The sequence below is a fragment of the Trachemys scripta genome, chromosome 21, assembly GCF_013100865.1.
Source record: "Trachemys scripta elegans isolate TJP31775 chromosome 21, CAS_Tse_1.0, whole genome shotgun sequence".
Taxonomy (NCBI): domain Eukaryota; kingdom Metazoa; phylum Chordata; order Testudines; family Emydidae; genus Trachemys; species Trachemys scripta.
Genome location: NC_048318.1, coordinates 13,473,214 through 13,490,251, shown reverse-complemented (window position 1 = coordinate 13,490,251; position 17,038 = coordinate 13,473,214). Strand labels below are relative to the sequence as shown.

General features: G+C 41.9%; 2 protein-coding genes across 11 annotated transcripts in view; one reads left to right on the top strand and one right to left on the bottom strand.

Moving 5' to 3' along the window:
* LOC117868612 (alpha-1,2-mannosyltransferase ALG9-like) overlaps nucleotides 1-17,038 on the top strand; it is a 133,240-nt gene that overhangs the window by 96,979 nt on the left and 19,223 nt on the right. For 8 of the 9 annotated variants that reach the window (XR_004643666.1, XR_004643665.1, XR_004643667.1 and 5 more), the window contains one exon: nucleotides 14,875-14,937. The exons of the other annotated variant lie outside the window; for it this stretch is intronic. Coding sequence is in view for 1 of the 8 variants with exons in the window: in XM_034754725.1 (XP_034610616.1) it covers nucleotides 14,875-14,937 (63 nt within the window). In the remaining 7 variants the exon portion in view is untranslated. The remainder of the gene's footprint in view (nucleotides 1-14,874; nucleotides 14,938-17,038) is intronic. 9 annotated transcript variants of the gene reach the window in all.
* Nucleotides 1,753-17,038, bottom strand: part of SIK2 (salt inducible kinase 2) — a 96,598-nt gene continuing 81,312 nt past the window's right edge. For both annotated transcript variants that reach the window (XM_034754723.1, XM_034754724.1), the window contains 6 exons: nucleotides 12,258-12,486; nucleotides 10,899-11,183; nucleotides 10,561-10,724; nucleotides 9,255-9,368; nucleotides 8,190-8,281; nucleotides 1,753-5,662 (listed from right to left, as the gene is read on the bottom strand). In XM_034754723.1, coding sequence (XP_034610614.1) covers nucleotides 5,083-5,662; nucleotides 8,190-8,281; nucleotides 9,255-9,368; nucleotides 10,561-10,724; nucleotides 10,899-11,183; nucleotides 12,258-12,486 — 1,464 coding nt within the window. In that variant the 3' untranslated portion in view covers nucleotides 1,753-5,082. The remainder of the gene's footprint in view (nucleotides 5,663-8,189; nucleotides 8,282-9,254; nucleotides 9,369-10,560; nucleotides 10,725-10,898; nucleotides 11,184-12,257; nucleotides 12,487-17,038) is intronic.

Sequence of the window (17,038 nt, the reverse complement as noted above, 5' to 3'; positions counted from 1 at the left end):
CCCTGCAGGGTGCAGTTCTCCTCTTAACCCCTAGAACAAGTAGTTAGGGCACCTGAAACTCCCTACTACAAGGGGGGAAATTGTCCTTTGCACCCTGACTCTTCCAAATTGGATTGAGAAATGCAGACTCACTGTAATTCCCCAAATAACTGCTAGCACCTGTGGGTTACAACTGAGCTAGTCAGGATTTGACAGGTCAATGCATGCTTTTGTACTGATTTAACTATATTGGCTTAGAACAGTTAAATCTGCAGCCTCTTTGAGTGGGTATTATCCTGATAAGGGTGTTATTTGTATAATTTACTCCTAAAATGTAGCTCATTTCCATAAATATATAACAATCTTTTATACCAATATAATCTCATCCTTGCTAGAAGACTGCATGGCTTTACCTATATAGGTTTAGAAACAGATAGTTAATAGGTAGAGCCTTCCAGGGAAACAACTCCCAGAGCCAATTTTCCATCACTCTAACCATTACTTCCCCTACCTATAATAAATGTTGAGTAGAGCTAGGCAGCACTTTCCAAGCAGAAAGCTTTCCTGCAAAAAAGAGGGGTGGGGGTTCTGAAGTCCTCCTCCCCCCCTCCCCACCAGGAAAATGTCATATGATTTTTTTTTTTTTGCAATGAAAGTTGTTATAACTTTGGAGCTTCAGTTCTTCCACTTGTGCCACCAAATGCAAAAGATTGAATGGAGCTGAATGGTTTATTTCTCCCTCTGCTTTGACTTTTCTAAATGCTCTCAACTTTGGAGGATTGGCAAAGCTAAAGGGTTTCATTTTTCCTTTTGCCACTTACAATCTGTAGATTTTTCTAAAGTTGAAGAGGTTTTAAAGAGTGAAGAAATGAAAATATGCCCCTGGACACTACTCCTTTAATTGTGTTCAGTGGAAAAAGGGAGGGAAACAATTATGAAATTCTGAAAATTCACAATTTTGCAAAATAAGAATTGTTCTAGTGTTCTTCAAAACAGAAATAACTTCTGATTTTGGTGTGAAATTGTTTTTCCTTCTCAAGCTGCTTTAACACTGAATCCTTTTCCTGATCAAAACCAAATGACTTCTTTTACAATGGGTTTGAGAGGGGAATGGTTCAGCAGGTAACCTGTGACAGCTGGATTCTAGCAATGTTAATAGCAAACATCTATGGCCACACCCAATCTCTTCTTGTGTTTAGAAAGAAGAGGATTTTTTAAATCAGGGAAGTATAGGAACTAGCATTATGTAACCTACACTAAACTGCTGCTTTCAAGTCATTTGGATTTGTTGGTCAGTGTTCCCTGAATAGCTTAGGAGTTACCTATGCTTTTAGCCTTCTGTTATAAGAAACTGGTTTTGAAGAATTACTTTCCTTATTCACAGTTACCTGTGTAGTCTGTCGGTGATCCAGATGCATTAAGCAAACATTGCCTGTGCTGTGAATGGGTGATATCGAGATCAGGGCTGTGCTAAATGGGTTGCATGTAATATAGAAATGGAGCTATTGTGTGAGGCTGTTAATACATTTTCTTCCTTCACATTTGTCTTCTGAGATCAATAGTATGAAATAAACAGAGTTGTTTTGTACCATCTTGAAAAGACAGTCCAGAGAATCCCACGCTGGCAATAGGAACATGCTTATTTTTCGTTATTTGTATCTTGGTGTCTCGGCTGCAGCCTGCCATTAGAATAACTTAACGGTAATGCTACCATGGCACTTGCTAAGCTTACCGTGTAGAACAATTTTCGATTCCATTTTAGCTCACTAAAGATTTAAAAATGAAATGTACATACTCTTTATTTTGTAGGAATACACTGTAATTGCTTTACAGAGTCCAGTATACCAGTTGCATGTAATTACTACAGATGAACTTGCCCAACTGGAGCTCACAAAACTAGTGCATTTATCCCAAAGCAAAGACTAAACCCTCTAACTCTTTAAAAAAATACATTAAAGAACGTACCACACACACATATTGCACTTTTCTCCATATGAAATTTTTACCCCATATACATCTCACCAAAGTCTCTTCAAAGGAGCCTGTAATACAAGATACTAATAGTAATACTTAACTATACAGTAGTATACACAATCCTCTAATGTTAGACACAACAGACTTGAACAAAAGCAGCCACTTCAAAGTAGCATGAATACAACGAGTGGTGCCCACAAAATAGTCTAGTGTGGCATTAGAAATGTTTTAAAGAAAATGACATGAAATGTTAAACAGGCTGTTATTTGAGGGAGATCTAAGCTACTTCATGTTCATAACATTCAAAACTCTTTAGCTCCCTAGATACCTGCATTCCAAAACTCAGCAGTTTAAACTAGTTGGGACCCTCTGGTAAAGAAATGACTAAAATGAGTTGAGATCAAACCACAACAATGATTCTGCTCTCTGTGCCCCTGAATCCTAATCTATGGCAGCCTACGATGTATGGGGTGGTAGAGTTTGTTGTGGAAATAGTTAAGAAAAGGGGCAGGCCATGTTTTGTAACTCAACTCCCTGTGCAGAACTGGGCTTCTGAATTTATTGTTCATGCTATGGAGACATTTCCATATCCATTGTTTGCTTCTCCCTCTTGCAGCTCTCTAGGTATTCAGCTTGGCCTCGTATGTCCACAAATGTTTGCTTAATATTTAAGGGGGCCCCCTTTCTGCCCACTCTTGCAGCGTGTGGTCACCTGCCCTGGTGAGATGTTTAGACTTCACTGGACCTCTTTGCCATCTAGCCATAAAGAAAGGGGTAAGTGGGCACAACCTCCATGCTTTAGCTTACACGGGATTTCAAATTGCCCACCAGCAATGACTTTGGAATCAATGTGTAGTCAATACAAAGCCTTGATTGAACAAATCTGACTGCACTACAAGTGGATGAGTGACCAGTATTACACAATGTGCTGTATAAACACCACAGGTCAGTCAGATTTTAGCATACTAGGAAATAAGGCAATTGCTGGCAGCAGTGCTGAACTTTTTCCTGTTTAAAGCTGACTAATATATAGTCACTAGATTTTTTTTTTTTTCCCTTTGCCATGTAAATACTGTATTATTGCTCTGTGTGCTGGCTGCTTATTCTCTGAAGGGGAAAAAATGGTTCTGCAGTCTGATTTTTGATAACTCTGTTTATGACATGAAATTAGTTGGTCAGAAAATCTGATTATAAACTGACTGGGCTTTTTCTCAATGTATCAGGAATTCTTTCTTCGGCTACCACCAATTCAGTTCACTGTCTTGGTGCTTTAGACGGTGCCTGGAGAACTTGCCCGTGGGTCAGGGTAAAGTGACAGCCTAGATTTGGTGGGGTTGGGAACTTGCAACAAGACTTTGATTTGAGAGCCAAGTCTCAGGTGCAAGGTTGGTGATTGTGTAGTGATAGATACAGATGGCGCTATTAGCATATTTAGCCTCTTTCCTCACTTTGAACTTAATGAAAAGGGAAAACCTTCCAGACAACAAAAGGTGTTTTTCATAAGCAGTACCTGCTTCTCTGCTGTTCTTTGTGCTTTAAAGAACCTGCATTGTGCTTAGTGTGTTCATCTGCTCACAAAGGGCTAAACTCTCCAACTATGGGGTACTAGGTTCTCCTTTAATATTGTCTCACAGTATTTCAAACACTGGAGACATCCCAAATTCTGGTGATTACCTATGTCCCTTCTATGGATCCAAAGCCCAGCTGCTGTCTGGCATTTTGTGAACTGCAAGGGTTTGGAGACTCAAGTGCTTGCTCAAAGCGAGTATCTGTTGAAATGGTTAATATAGCAACAGTTCTTAACACTAAATATTGCTGTAATACTTTTAACATTTCACATATAGATGAGCAATCAAAACACTAAGGAAGTTACATTGTATTCCACATGGTGGAACACGTGCTCTGAAGTGACTTTGGCTTTAGCATGGATATAAATGGGGTATTGTCTACTTTCTTCAGGAAAAAAAGCATATAATCTGATAAAGAACCCAAAAAGGCACAGCACTATCACTTCACATGGGGTTTTTAAGCTCCTTTTGTTTTGTCCTTAAGTTCTAAAACCTAAATTGTCCAAATATACAAAGCTTAATAAACCACCAGCAACGCAGACTGTAAATTCAAAATAGTTATTTTTAAAAAGCGACAGAGGACAGATGTATCCTCTCCAGTAACCAGAGCTGCTCCAAGGCAGAGGCCTCCACAAGAGGCTGTCTGCAAAAAGGGTTGATTTCTAATGCTACCCTGGCTGACCTTTTCGACAATGTCATTTGCTGCAGTTGTAGACCTCCTCTTGGTACTTTCACATCTCTATTAACTGATCCTTTACCTTTGGAGTATTCTGTACCCCATTCAGAGGCCTCTAAAAACACTGCAGTGCCCCATGTCAGACCTAGCTATCTTTTGACTAGGTCAGTGTATCATTTTGTCAAAGTTCCAGAAACTTCCCATGATGGGCAATTAGAAGGTTTTTGGCAAGTTTGGGGAAACACTGTTTGCTAGCAGGAGGATGTGAAGTCTGTTGGAGAAACACCTGGTGTCCTCTGAGACTTACTGTGGACTAATTCAACATCAGTAGCTTAGAACCAACATTTCAATGCCAAAGTGCAACTTTCCTTTAAATCCACCATGCACTAAAATTTCAAGAGTTTTTGATTTGCCTTCAGGTTACCCAAGTCTGAGTTCCAATGAAAAATATATTGCTTTTATTGCCAAGAAGTACAATGCGTCACTCATTCGTTCTCCTTTCTTTTGCAGATCTTTAACAGGTTTCATCTGGTACTGGATGGATGCCAACAGAGTATCCAGTTTTTGGAAGGGCCCCTTTTCTTTCTCTCAAAACTACATCTGTAATCTCCTTCTCTGCAAACTGGTTCTTTGTTTGACCAAATTGCACTATCCATCTCCAGCCCCTGCCACCGGGTTTGTGGCATAGTACTGACAGGATGAACTAATGGCTATGTAGCTTTTAGCCATCTCCGGCTAGTACCAGTCAGGTGGCTTTTACATCCCCCAGTAGGTCAAGGGTTGGAAAATAAGCCATGAATTTTAGGATTGGAACAAAAATGAAAATTCACATGCTTTTCCTTCACTTCACCTGTCTTCCATTCTTAAGTTAACACTGCAGGGTGGCTAATTCACCAAGACATAGCCACTATGTTGGGGGTCAACAGTCTCCATCATTTCGCAATCAAAAAGTCCTGGCAACTCTGAAAGGGCTAACGCCTCATAGTTGGACTGAGACTCATGAGATGCTGAGCTCCTCTGGCTATCTGGTGATGCTACATTGCTTTGCTGGGCTGGGTTCATGGAATACTGGCACTGGTTTGGGTAGTCTGGCTCAGAAGAGGGGACGACTGGCAATTCACAAGTCTGATAGGAATATTGTAAGGGCGGCGGTGGCGGCTGCTGCACATGAATCTGCGATGGCAGCCGAGGTGAGCTGTGGAGCTGTGATGGCGGCAATGACTCCAGCTGCAGTTTCTGATACTGGCTAAGGAAAGGGTCATATTGCATTTGTTCTGAAGAAGGCTCCATTACAGGGCTCAAGGGCTGTGCCAGGCTGAACGGTGGCGGCGGCTGCTGCTGCTCCTCCTGGCCTGGAAGGGGCAGTTGACTTGAGCTTGGGTATGCGCTTTCGGCTATTTGCATCTGGTTAAAATAAGCCTGCAGCTGGGACTGCTTCTGGAGGAAGAGTCTCTTCTGATGCAGCCTGAATCAAGGACATCAACAGGAATTATTTTCAGTCTTTGAAATAGTAATACTTAGTGAGATTTGTCTGCTAATCATTCTAACAGCAATGGCAGAGGAGAGTGGTGAAACGTACACTGGGTTCCATAACCTTTGAGAGAGCCAATCCCTAAACTGCTAGTTGGGTTTCATTTACAGTTGAACCTTGTTAATTGTCACTTTGCTAATCTGCACACTCAACACGTCTCTCCCTGCTTCTTAGCAAAGGTGCAATAGCAGAGACAAGCAGTGAGGTCTCTCATGGCTAACGTTACAGAACATATTCTAATAGACTATGAAGTATTGTCCTGAACAATTAAAACTAGACTATGCTTAGCAAACAAATAAACCTTATGCACTATGCAATGCAGCAGGAATAATTTATTGAAAAAGCCCACACTTCACCCCCACAAAAGTGCTAAGGTTGCTTGATCATAAAAAAATTCTCATTAATCAACATCCCAACTTCAACCAAAAATTGTAGATCATTTGCTTTTTTGTTTGTTTGCTACTTGCTAAATTTCAGAATTCAGCAACTGACAGTCTCCTCAGTTCCCCGTGCAAATTAGTGAAGTACCACTGTTCCTATTTTGTGACCTGCATCATCATCTTGGATTTTAACAAACACCCATGCTCTTCACATGTGACAAACAGGAAGAACTTAATATGAGGACTTTTATTTCATAGCTACTGTTGGCAAATTCCAGGGATATCACAAAAGTGGGATCTCCAGTCAGCCAATTTGCAGGGCATCCAGAAATATGAAGTCCTTTCCTGCCTAGTCTCTGCAGTAGAGGTGGTACAAAGACTGTTCCCAGCTCACCTAGTTTAGGTATCAGAGTAGCAGCCGTGTTAGTCTGTATCCGCAGAAAGAAGAACAGGAGTACTTGTGGCACCTTAGAGACTAACAAATTTATTAGAGCATAAGCTTTCGTGGACTACAGCCCACTACTCCTGTTCTTCTTTCTAGTTTAGGTAGTTTACATTTCCTTACATGCAACCTTCTTTTCTTTATATAAGACATGAAAAAGCACATGAAGTTGCTTGGGTCAGCAAGATAGTGTTCTGGATGGTTGTCAGCCTTAGCTCTCAAGCAAGAGTCGGCGTTACCTCTCAATTCTACAGCCACTCTTGACGCTCACTCCAGATATAAAGGGACAACACCAAGAAAGTAAGTGAAGATTTCAAGTCCCTCTACCAGTGTTTGTGGATTACAAACACGTGGATTATGTGGATATGTCTCACTATATCAATTCCCTGCCATTGCAGGGGTCTTGGACATTGGTGCACCTTCATCCTTCCTGTTCTCTGCCTCTGGCACTCAAGAGTTGAGTCTCCTGAGGGCTGTTATACTTTTGTCTAATTCTGGCTGTAAGGCCAGACCCCTCCTGACCTTCAATTCTGTGACTCTTTCACACAAACCAGAGCCAGTTTTTAGCTGACTGTTATACAGGCCTTTGTATGCCCTTGCTCTTTTTGCTTTTGTATCAGTTTTCTCTGTCTGCTGTTGAGCCTAGCAATTTAAATACACAGAGAAAACAATGAAACTGGTTACAAAAAGAGGGGGAAAAAAGAGGGGGGGAAGAGACAAAGATGTCTCTTCCAACCTAAACTCTGTTGTTGTAGATATTACAACAAGCAAGAGAGTTTGAGAAGTGTCATTTTTAAATTGATTGTCCCTTTGGATGTCTGTCAAAGCCTGGCTCACAGGAATTCCTCATGTTCTTTGTGGTAAAATTATCTGGTCATGGAAAAAAGGCAGGAAATACCCAAATGACTGCAGGGATTCCGAGACACCACATCATTCATGTTCTGAGTTACCATAAATATTGCAATACATGGTACAGAAACTTTCACTGGAAACCATGAGTACAGAAGTATAGGAACACTGCCCCCAATTCACAGAACCTCTGCAACACTAAAGAAGGCTCAGGACACACCATTATCTGCTGAATCAAACTTTTATGGCCCTTTATCATCACTGCAGTAGTCAGCAGTGGTGACTGTTGGGACCCAGCTCCCTGTCAGTCTTGCTCTCCTCCACTGCATAGAGGAAGTGAACAGGGCTACACTGTAGGGCTGGACTCAGGAGGGAAGCAGAAGGCTGCACCCTGTGAGTATCACACCCGCCTCTGCTCCTCCCCGGACAGAGCCCCGGCTGACCCTGCCGGCCCATCAGCCTGGCCCCATAAGCAAAAAATTCCCAGATCCTGAAAAGCCAAAATTTGGGTGAAATTGGCAAAACTTGAATAAAATCTAGGAATTTTTCAGCAAAAATTGGTAAATACTGATAATGAAGGGCCTTAGTACTGTTTTCGTAGAGATTTTTAGATGAGTTTGCCTGTCCCAAGAATGTCTCTGTTCTCCTATTACTCTGGGAGGAAGTTGCATGCAAATTACTCATCTACCCAGATTCTGAACCATAAGAACGGCCGTACTGGGTCAGACCAAAGGTCCATCTAGCCCAGTATCCTGTCTTCTGACAGTGGCCAATGCCAGGTGCTCCTCACCTGTGCTCTTGTAACTGCTGTTCCAGGCTTCGGGGCAGTTCTTTGCAGTACAGCTGGCAGGTATTCTGCGCTTTTGACAGCAGGCTGGGTTTCTGCAACAGTACCAAAAGATGATGGATTTAAAATGTGAAATGAAATGCACTGTTTTAAATGGATGTGAGTCCATGAGAGAATGAACTGTCCCATAAAGCCTCAGCTGGGGAAGTACTTGTTTATCCTATCACAATGTGAGGGTTTTTAAGAGATTGGGGGCAGCATTTTCAAAAGTGGATGTGCAAGTTTTGGATGTCCAACTTTAACCTATCTAGCACCTGGTTTTGCAGCACCACCAGTTATTGGTAGTGCCTAGAGGCCCCAATCAGGATCCTATTGTGCTAAGCACCTGTAACTAAAAGATAGTATTTGCCCCAAACAGCTTTCAGTCTAAGTAATCACCCTCAACTATAACTGAAGTTAGTGGTAGCTGGAGGTACTCTGCATTCTGAAAAACCAAGCCCAATGTCACTCAAGTTGGATACCCAAAATAATCTGAACCACTCAGAATTCAAGCCCACTTGAAAATGTTGGTCTGTTTCTACATTCTAGATATGATTATTTACTAACTGGTAGCCATAATTGATTTCAGACTTTCACAGAGGTTAGACTTCTGTGGGAATTTTTATTATACAAGCTGGGCGAATCTGCAGAGTTTGTGTTCTTAAAAGAAAACCAGTAAAAATAAAAAGAAATGTTACTCTGAGATGAGAAAAGGACAGAGGCTCCTCAGATCAGTCCCCAAACTAGATCTTGGTACGTTTCCTTTAAAGGAATGCAACCAAGAGGAGCTACCAAGAACTGTCACTGAATTCCTGTTACTCATATTTGCCTCTCTTTAGCACATAAGTAACTGGCTAAGAAAGTGGAAAACCAGAAGCAGTAGCTGCAGCAACCAAAGGAACCCCTATTACACAAGGTGTAACTTGAATTTTTGTAGTTATCCACCATTTTTCTCATTGACAATAACTGTGGCTAGATTAGTGTGTACTATCGATGGCTGGCTTGACATTGTGGAGGAAGGCACTATACCTGCAGTCTGTGTTGCAAGTACTGTGTTTCTAAGCTCTGCCGTCTGGATAATAACTGTGGATGCACGCCATTAGGGAAGGCAGATACAGTCTCCTGCTGCTGAGAAGCTTCCTCCTGGGAAGAGAAGGCAAGAGCACAGTTTAATTCCTCCAGACAGAAGCTACATTTTCTGCTTAAACCCTTTAGGGAGCTGCTTACAGAGATCTCCATAGCTGCAGTGACTGGGGCTCTAGTGCCACTTGATCTGCGGGGCTCATTGCTCATTTAGGATTTAGATATGATTGTTTAGAATTCTCCTCGATGCCACAATAGAAAAGGCACACAATTGACTAACCTGAAGAAATACAAGGTATTTTCTGACTCATCTGCTCTCAGATCCCAGTGGCACCAGGACAACGTGATCCTGACCTTGTGAATATGTCTGCCTCTTTTCAGAGTTTTAAAACCAAAGCCAAAAGGCTTTTGATACGAATTTTAAAAAAGAGCTACACACACAGTAGGTGTCTCCAACAGGCACAATAGCTGCTGATGTGGCTGGAGAGAGAATGGTTCATTGGTTGGCACCACAACTGAGCTCTGATCTGTCACACTTAATGACACGTTTTTCTGAATGGATTGTGACTTTCTGGTTTCCAAAGAGTGAGGAGTGGCACCTAAATCTCACAGCGAATTGTGAGAAAGAACTGGGATTATCAGTGCTTCAAAGTTAGTCTCTAGACCATTTTGCAAGGAGTACAATAGGTTCTATTGACCATCCATGCTGATTATTCCCCTGAGCAGGTGGGCCCAACGAGAAAAGATAGAAAGCGCTTATTTACATTTGCTGCCTCCTGTTTTATTACAAACTGGCAAATAAAGGAAAATGAAAGCAACCAGTTGGATTTTGTCCGGCAAAAGAAGGCCGAAGCTGACCAAGTGATGTACCACCAACCATATTTAAAATGACAAGCGGAGGTCAGTTCTGTTACAGCACAGTAACTCCACTGTGGCAGAACAGAATGTAGTTCTATATGCATCTAAAACACACGTCCTTTAGACAAACTAACAATCCGTTGGATCCGAAGAGCCCAGAATACCATCTCACTGGTTCCACAAGGCTGGCAAACACTAACCCATAAGAGCTCAGGACCTGCTCTACTCTCCATTATACAAGTGAGGGGGAGAGGAGCAAATTTAAGCTCTAAATTAATGTCTCTTTTAGGTCTCCCAGTGCATCTCCTCTCTTCATCTGTCTCTTTGAGGAAGGGGCTTGTTTCTGCCTGTGGCTTGTACTGCACCAAACACATGATCAGTGCTTAACACACACCTGAGGGGGGCTGTTGACAAGATTCTGCAAGTGGGGAGCAGTTGATGTTAGGTTGGGCTCTTCTTCTGATCCCATCTGTTCATATAGCAGCTGGACTTTATTCAGCTCCAGGATTCCTTTGGTTCGTGCCAGGTTCTGAAGGTGCTGTCTAAATGCTACGATTCCTGGACAAAAGTCAAACAGAACAATGTCAGCGAAGCTATTGCAACTCAGTCAGCACAGCCAGCTGAACTCTGGCAGGGCCCAGCTGAGCCCTATTTTGCCACTAAAGCTTGGGTGAAAGCACACATGGTACTACGTTTGTGCGTAACTTCTCATGACAACAGTGAAACGGTTACCTTGTGTGAGGGATGTGTCAGATGCCCTGCGCCCTTCTCGGAAACTGACGGGGGAGCGGTTGTGGGCCTCTCGTTTCTGGGAGGTCAGTGCCTGCATGGCTGGATTGGCAGGTCTCAGGCCTATAAAAGGGGGTGTCATTCTGGGTGCTGACTGGTTGGCCAGCACCATTTCTTTCAGTGTAGGAGTGTCCTCAAGGAAGTTAAGATCCCTCTGAAAAGATCCCATATCATATTCTGAGTCAATGCTGCCCAAAGATGGATTCTCATCCAAGGAGTAGACTTTCCCTGTGAGCAATAACAAGCACCTGATTAAATGAAAAGTGCAGTAATTTAGCAAAGCAAAGCACCACAGGTTGGAGCCATTTTTACCAGCACCGTCTCCAGTGACTGGAATGGAGGAAGTGTAAGAAAAATGCAAGCTTTATAAACACACTAACATGTCCAGCACTGCAATGGGGGTCACACACCTGGTTTTAATACTAAGTTGAAGGCTAAAATAAGTGAAATGGCTTGCTAGCAAGGATACTGTGCTCCCAAAGTGCTTTTCAAACAATCACTTCATTCACCACTGGGGTGAAACACAGAAGCCATTTACAGTGAACAGGTACATTACACAACTATTGGGGACATGAAGATGTGCATTCCACATCCAAATGAAACTGTAGGAGGCATTTAGGGAGGCAGAATGGAATTACCCAAACTGGAACCTAGCAGAGTTAGTGGGAACCAACACTTGCAGAAGTGCAATGGAATCTTGAATGGTTAGATGTGGTTATGAACTTGGCTCTATAATCGCGAAAAGACAACAGCTGAGGGCTTTAGCCTTGCTCTAAGACCTCAGTTGAGTACTGACACTGGTAGAATGCCATTAAGTCACCAATCTTGTTTCCTTCACCTCACTTGTTTTCTTGAGGAATTTCCCATTCAAGAACTGTCTAGATTCTGCTCAACTTGGGAGAACTGACAAGATCATAGCCCAACTTGGCATGGCGGCATTCCCGCATTGGCATTGAGCTGCCAGAGATACTAGTGTTTCTTTCTAGGCACAATCTTCACCTGGGAATTAAATGTTGGGATGGTTAATTATGCTAAAAATGTAACTCATTTAAGTTGCCTGCCACCCTCTACCCTTTCTCCATTGCCATTAGACTGGATACAGTTGTGCTTGCATAGGCCACCTGTGAATTTTCTCCGCTGTCTTCATATCTGCCTCTATTAATTAATTAATAAAAAGCTGCTTTTCTTGATAGTTCTTAATTAAAGACACAAACCAAGCTAGTGTTCTTCATCCAGCATGTAGCAAGCGGGGCTCTTAGAGCCTTAAACAAACTTTTGCAGAGACCTCTACAATTTATGTACCTATGCCTGGCATCATGACAAGCTGGTTGGTCACTTCTGCCAGAGTGTGACGTCTTTTCCCACAGCGGGTTGCTTGAAGGGCTGCAAATGCCTGCGCGGGATCGTCTTCTGATTCGCCTTCTGTCTCTATCCCCTCATCAATAGAGGTTTCCATCATGCTAGTAGGCAGTGACTGGCAGCCTTTCCTAATCACCATAGGGGGCAAGGGATCCAGCAAACAGCCGTTTACCTAAATGCCCCAGGGAAAAGAAGAAAGACAGCATTCAATTACTAGCATAGAGGCTCCTTGAAGAATAAAATCTCTGCCCTATATTGTGGGACACAGACTGAGACTGACTCAAGGCAGCTTGGATATTCAGGGTCATCTGCGAACTCCTCTGATTTAAATCAGAGACCATTTCAGAGTTCCAAAGTGAGGGTCCAGAAGAGTAGAATCACTGGTCACCTTATTTTTTAGTTAACTTGAGAGATTCCAACAGTAAGTCTTAGTTTCCCTAATACTTGGGGGGAGGGATAGCGCTGAGATTTGAGCATTGGCCTGCTAAACCCAGGGTTGTGAGTTCAATCCCTGAGGGGGACACTGAGGGATCTGGGGCAAAATCAGTACTTGGTCCTGCTAGTGAAGGCAGGGGGATGGACTCGATGACCTTTCAAGGTCCCTTCCAGTTCTAGGAGATAGGATATCTCCATTTATTATTATTATTATTATTATTATTGTCAAGAGTGTCTCAAAATCTGCTTCAGGCTTAGCCACAAAATATTTACATTTATGAAACACGTGAATTTTGTTCTCTTCAGTCTGTCCATTGTTTAATTTAGAGTCCGGCAAACAAGCATTTGTAAGACCAAGTTTGCCCTATTTAATTCCGCACTGTCTCTGTAAAACTGAAAACAATAAGTTCTCCTAAGTGTATTTCACAAAGGATCAGCAAACATGCCCTTCCTTGGTTCATGCTTAGAACTGGTCATTTGCATTATAGGTCCATTCCTCTTATCTTGTGTCTGCTCAGTCCAGCTGATGTGGGGGTATCTGGGACTTGCAAGGGAAAATGAACAACATCAGTTTGTTCAGATAATTTTACATTTTGATTCCTTAATAGTGAATTGGAAAACGATGGAGCCTGTGTTCATACCATACTATAGCCGGTACTTTATGCAGTATTAAAAAATAGTTCGGTCTCTAAAGTACCCTAGAAGCTGTAAGCAGCTTCCTTTTGTAAGATTGGCCTGGGCTGCTACTTTTTTCTTCTGCCAAGATCAGGGTGGATAACTTTTTTTTTTTTTTTTTTAAAAACCCTAGAATTTATTTTAAATGGACTTTTAAAAATTTAAACAAAATAAATTTGTTTTTCAAAATAAGCCCACTTAATTTCAATTTTAATTTAACTTTATGACAACCTATGTTAAAGACTAAATTTACAATAAAAATTTAAATAAAAAAAATTCAACAGTACATATTTGCTGCTGGAGTTTTAAAGAAAGTCAAACCACTAAACTGATGGAAGTCACTGGCTAAGCACCCGAACCAGAGTTTGTTGAAGTGCTAAATGGGCTTTTGACAGCAAGTAGCGGCTTCTGCAGGTACAGAGAGAATATTTGTTTTCATTTGTTTATTCAGGTAGTTCAAGTTCAAAATTTACTAGCTCATTCAAAATTGAGAAACTGAATGAGAGCTGAAAAAGCAAGAAAGTGTGTTCTCTCCCCATCTACCAATAAAAATGGAGAGTGAGGATGAGATCTGTTAGAACTAAAATCTTGATGGACGTGGTGACCTGAAAGAATTAGTTCAATTAATTAACTACAGACACTTCCTTAAACAAATCAGTATGTTTCAAATGCAATTTTGATACTTACTTTTTATGTATCCAGCACATGTAGATTTTTAACTCAATGATTCTAAACTTCTTTTCTGTGCATTTTTAAATTAATTCCAATTTCCATACAAATACTGCTTGGCACAAGTCATGAGTAAAAAATTAGAAAATAGGCATTTCTTATTTACTAGATATCTAAGATAATAAAGTAGAATTAACATATTCAGGAAAGATGTGGACAAATTGGAGAAAGCCCAGAGGAGAGCAACAAAAAGGATTAAAGGTCTAGAAAACATGAGCTATGAGGAAACACTGAAAAAATTGGGTTTGTTTAGTCTGGAAGAAGAGAAAACTGAGGGGAAACGTAAGTTTTCAAATACATAAAAGATTGTTACAAGGAGGAGGGAGAAAAATTGTTCTTGTTAACCTCTGAGGATAGAACAAGAAGCAATGGGCTTAAATTGCAGCAAGGGAGGTTTGGGTTGGACATTGGGAAAAACTTCCTAACTGTCAGGGTAGTTAAGAACTGGAACAAATTGCCTAGGGAAGCTGTGGAATCTTTCAGTGGAGGCTAGGGAATAGTTGTCAAGTGTAGTTCAGGAACCCATCCAGGGTCTAGCTCAGTAGGGATGTCTGGACAAAAGATGAAAGAATAAAGAGGCATCCTTGGGTTTGACATTTCATGGATTTAATAACATTTCCTCATTCTTGGTTTAAGAAGGTTTTAGAAGAAATAATTGAATCCTCTATTCCTGTCTAATACTGAACATTTAATATTACGCTTTTGCCTTTATTATGTACAGTGTTGTAAATCTTCTCCAAACCCTTCAGAGGGAGCTTTCCAACCATTGCCTGGAGTCTATGAGGTACTCTACTCCTGAATTTTCCTCTTCTGCATTTTCATTTCAAGTCCCTCCAACCAGATAATTACCTCCCTGCTCTTCACTAATCCCCAGACATTTAAGCAGTTGCAATTTTACAAAATGGTGTAGAGTTCTCTACAGAGTTTAGTCTTATCAGATTAACTTCATAATTAGTTAGCTGCTGAGCTGTTTTGGGTTGGGCCAATTGCCCACACATCTCTGTGGACTTCGCTTTCTAAGTGAAAACCTGACTGGGTTTTCACTACCTAGGTCTGGGAATGTAATGTCTATACCTGGATAAGGGTTAGAGTGGGGAGCACCCCATAAGCCAGATGATCACTAGATCTAGGAAAAGGGCAGGCATTCAGCTATGCCCAGATGGAGGATCCACAAAGCCCTCCAGATGAGAAATGTCTGCCTGGTTGGCTAAAAGATCTGTATGTTTCTGAGAGAGTTATTTCATTTCCATGCTTTCTGGACTCATGGAAAGGAGACTTCAGGGTAAAACTGAAATTCTCTAGTTCATCCAGTCCTGCTTGGATAGAAGCGGAGTCACGTTTTGGGGTGATACCCATGGACAGCTGGGGTTGTCTGTTCATCACCTCCACAGCTGCACAATGCTAAATGATAGATATTTCTAGGGATAAACTTAGAAGGGGAAGAATGCATTCAGGCTTTACGTAGAGTAAATTTGGATTCAGTTTTATTCTGGACACTTCCTAATATCTTTTGCAATTTAATTCTTAAACTTCCCCCTATTCTTAAACTCTCAAGTTTCCCGCATAACATTTCCAACCTCTTTTAAAACCCACTTGAGCAAGCTGCTTGGTGCCAGAAACAGGTTATTTCTGAATCTGTGGAATCCCTGTACTTTCCTTCACACCATTCCTGCAAGCCACCAAGTTGTAAGCACCTTCTTTCTGATTGCGGACAAGGCAGGATGCCCTCTGAAGTCCAACTGTGCTGCTCCTTAGTCATTTGGGGATCACTGGGTGATATGAGGTGCTCCTACTGACCCAAGGAATGAGACTGGGACTATTTCTGGCATGGCAGTGCATAGCATTAACTACAAGGGCCATCACCAGAGACTTTGATTTCATAGATTTGCTTTTTTTAAATACAGGGATCGCTAGTGTCTCTCCCCAGTCCTGACTGAAGAGTCTAATGGGTGACTGCATTACAAGAAGGGGCTTTTGTATGCACTCCCAGCTGGTGCAATTTAATACTGAACTAATGTAATTTTGTGACTGTAACAGAAAAGTTCAGTGGTCAATGAGATGCCAACACCACGCGGCAGAAGCATTGGTTCTGTTCAATAGGAAAAATTTAAATGTCCCCAGTTAGTCAGTTTTACAATAATATGGGGAAGGTCATCCCTGTTGACTGAGTTTTCCTTGCAATGCTATAAACTTGAATGAAAGTTTTGCACATGGTCCTGAGCACAGTGCAGACGTTCCCACTACACACTGGAATTCAGTTGGCCATTCTGTATAACTAGCATAACTTCCTAGTTATTAAACACAAGAGAAGATAACAAATGACCAGTCTTTGTGTGCCTTCTCCCAAAGTTTAACCGCTAGTAGCGGGGCCTCTGAGGAGTCAGATAGCAATGTCAAATGCAGGGATGCAATTCCTGCCACTGTTTTTGCAGGGGTAGAGGATGCATGCCTCCTCTCCACAAGGAAGCCTGAAAACAGAAAAGCATTAGTGACACCTGAGACCTTGCTAGAGGCATTGCTAACACAACCTCCAGCAGTTAAATCTGCACGGAAGGCAAAATGCCGGGCCCTACGGCCCTGTCTTGACCGGGAAAGTGTGTGGCTTTCAACTGAGTTAGCTGACCAAAACTGAAAAGCTCTCAATGCTTATGTAAGATCCGGGCTAACAAGCCTGAAAGCGTGCTAGTTAGCTTCTTGTAGCCTATGCTACCTCTCTAGCTACAACATGGCCTGCTAAATGTCTTCAGCCCAGGGTGGATTGATTTGAATCAGCTAGTTTAGGGTTACCATTCGTCCGGATTCCCCCGGCATGTCTGGCTTTTAGAGATAAAAATAGCGTCTGGGGGAATCTGTAAATGTCCGGACTCCTCCTCTCTCCCCCCCCC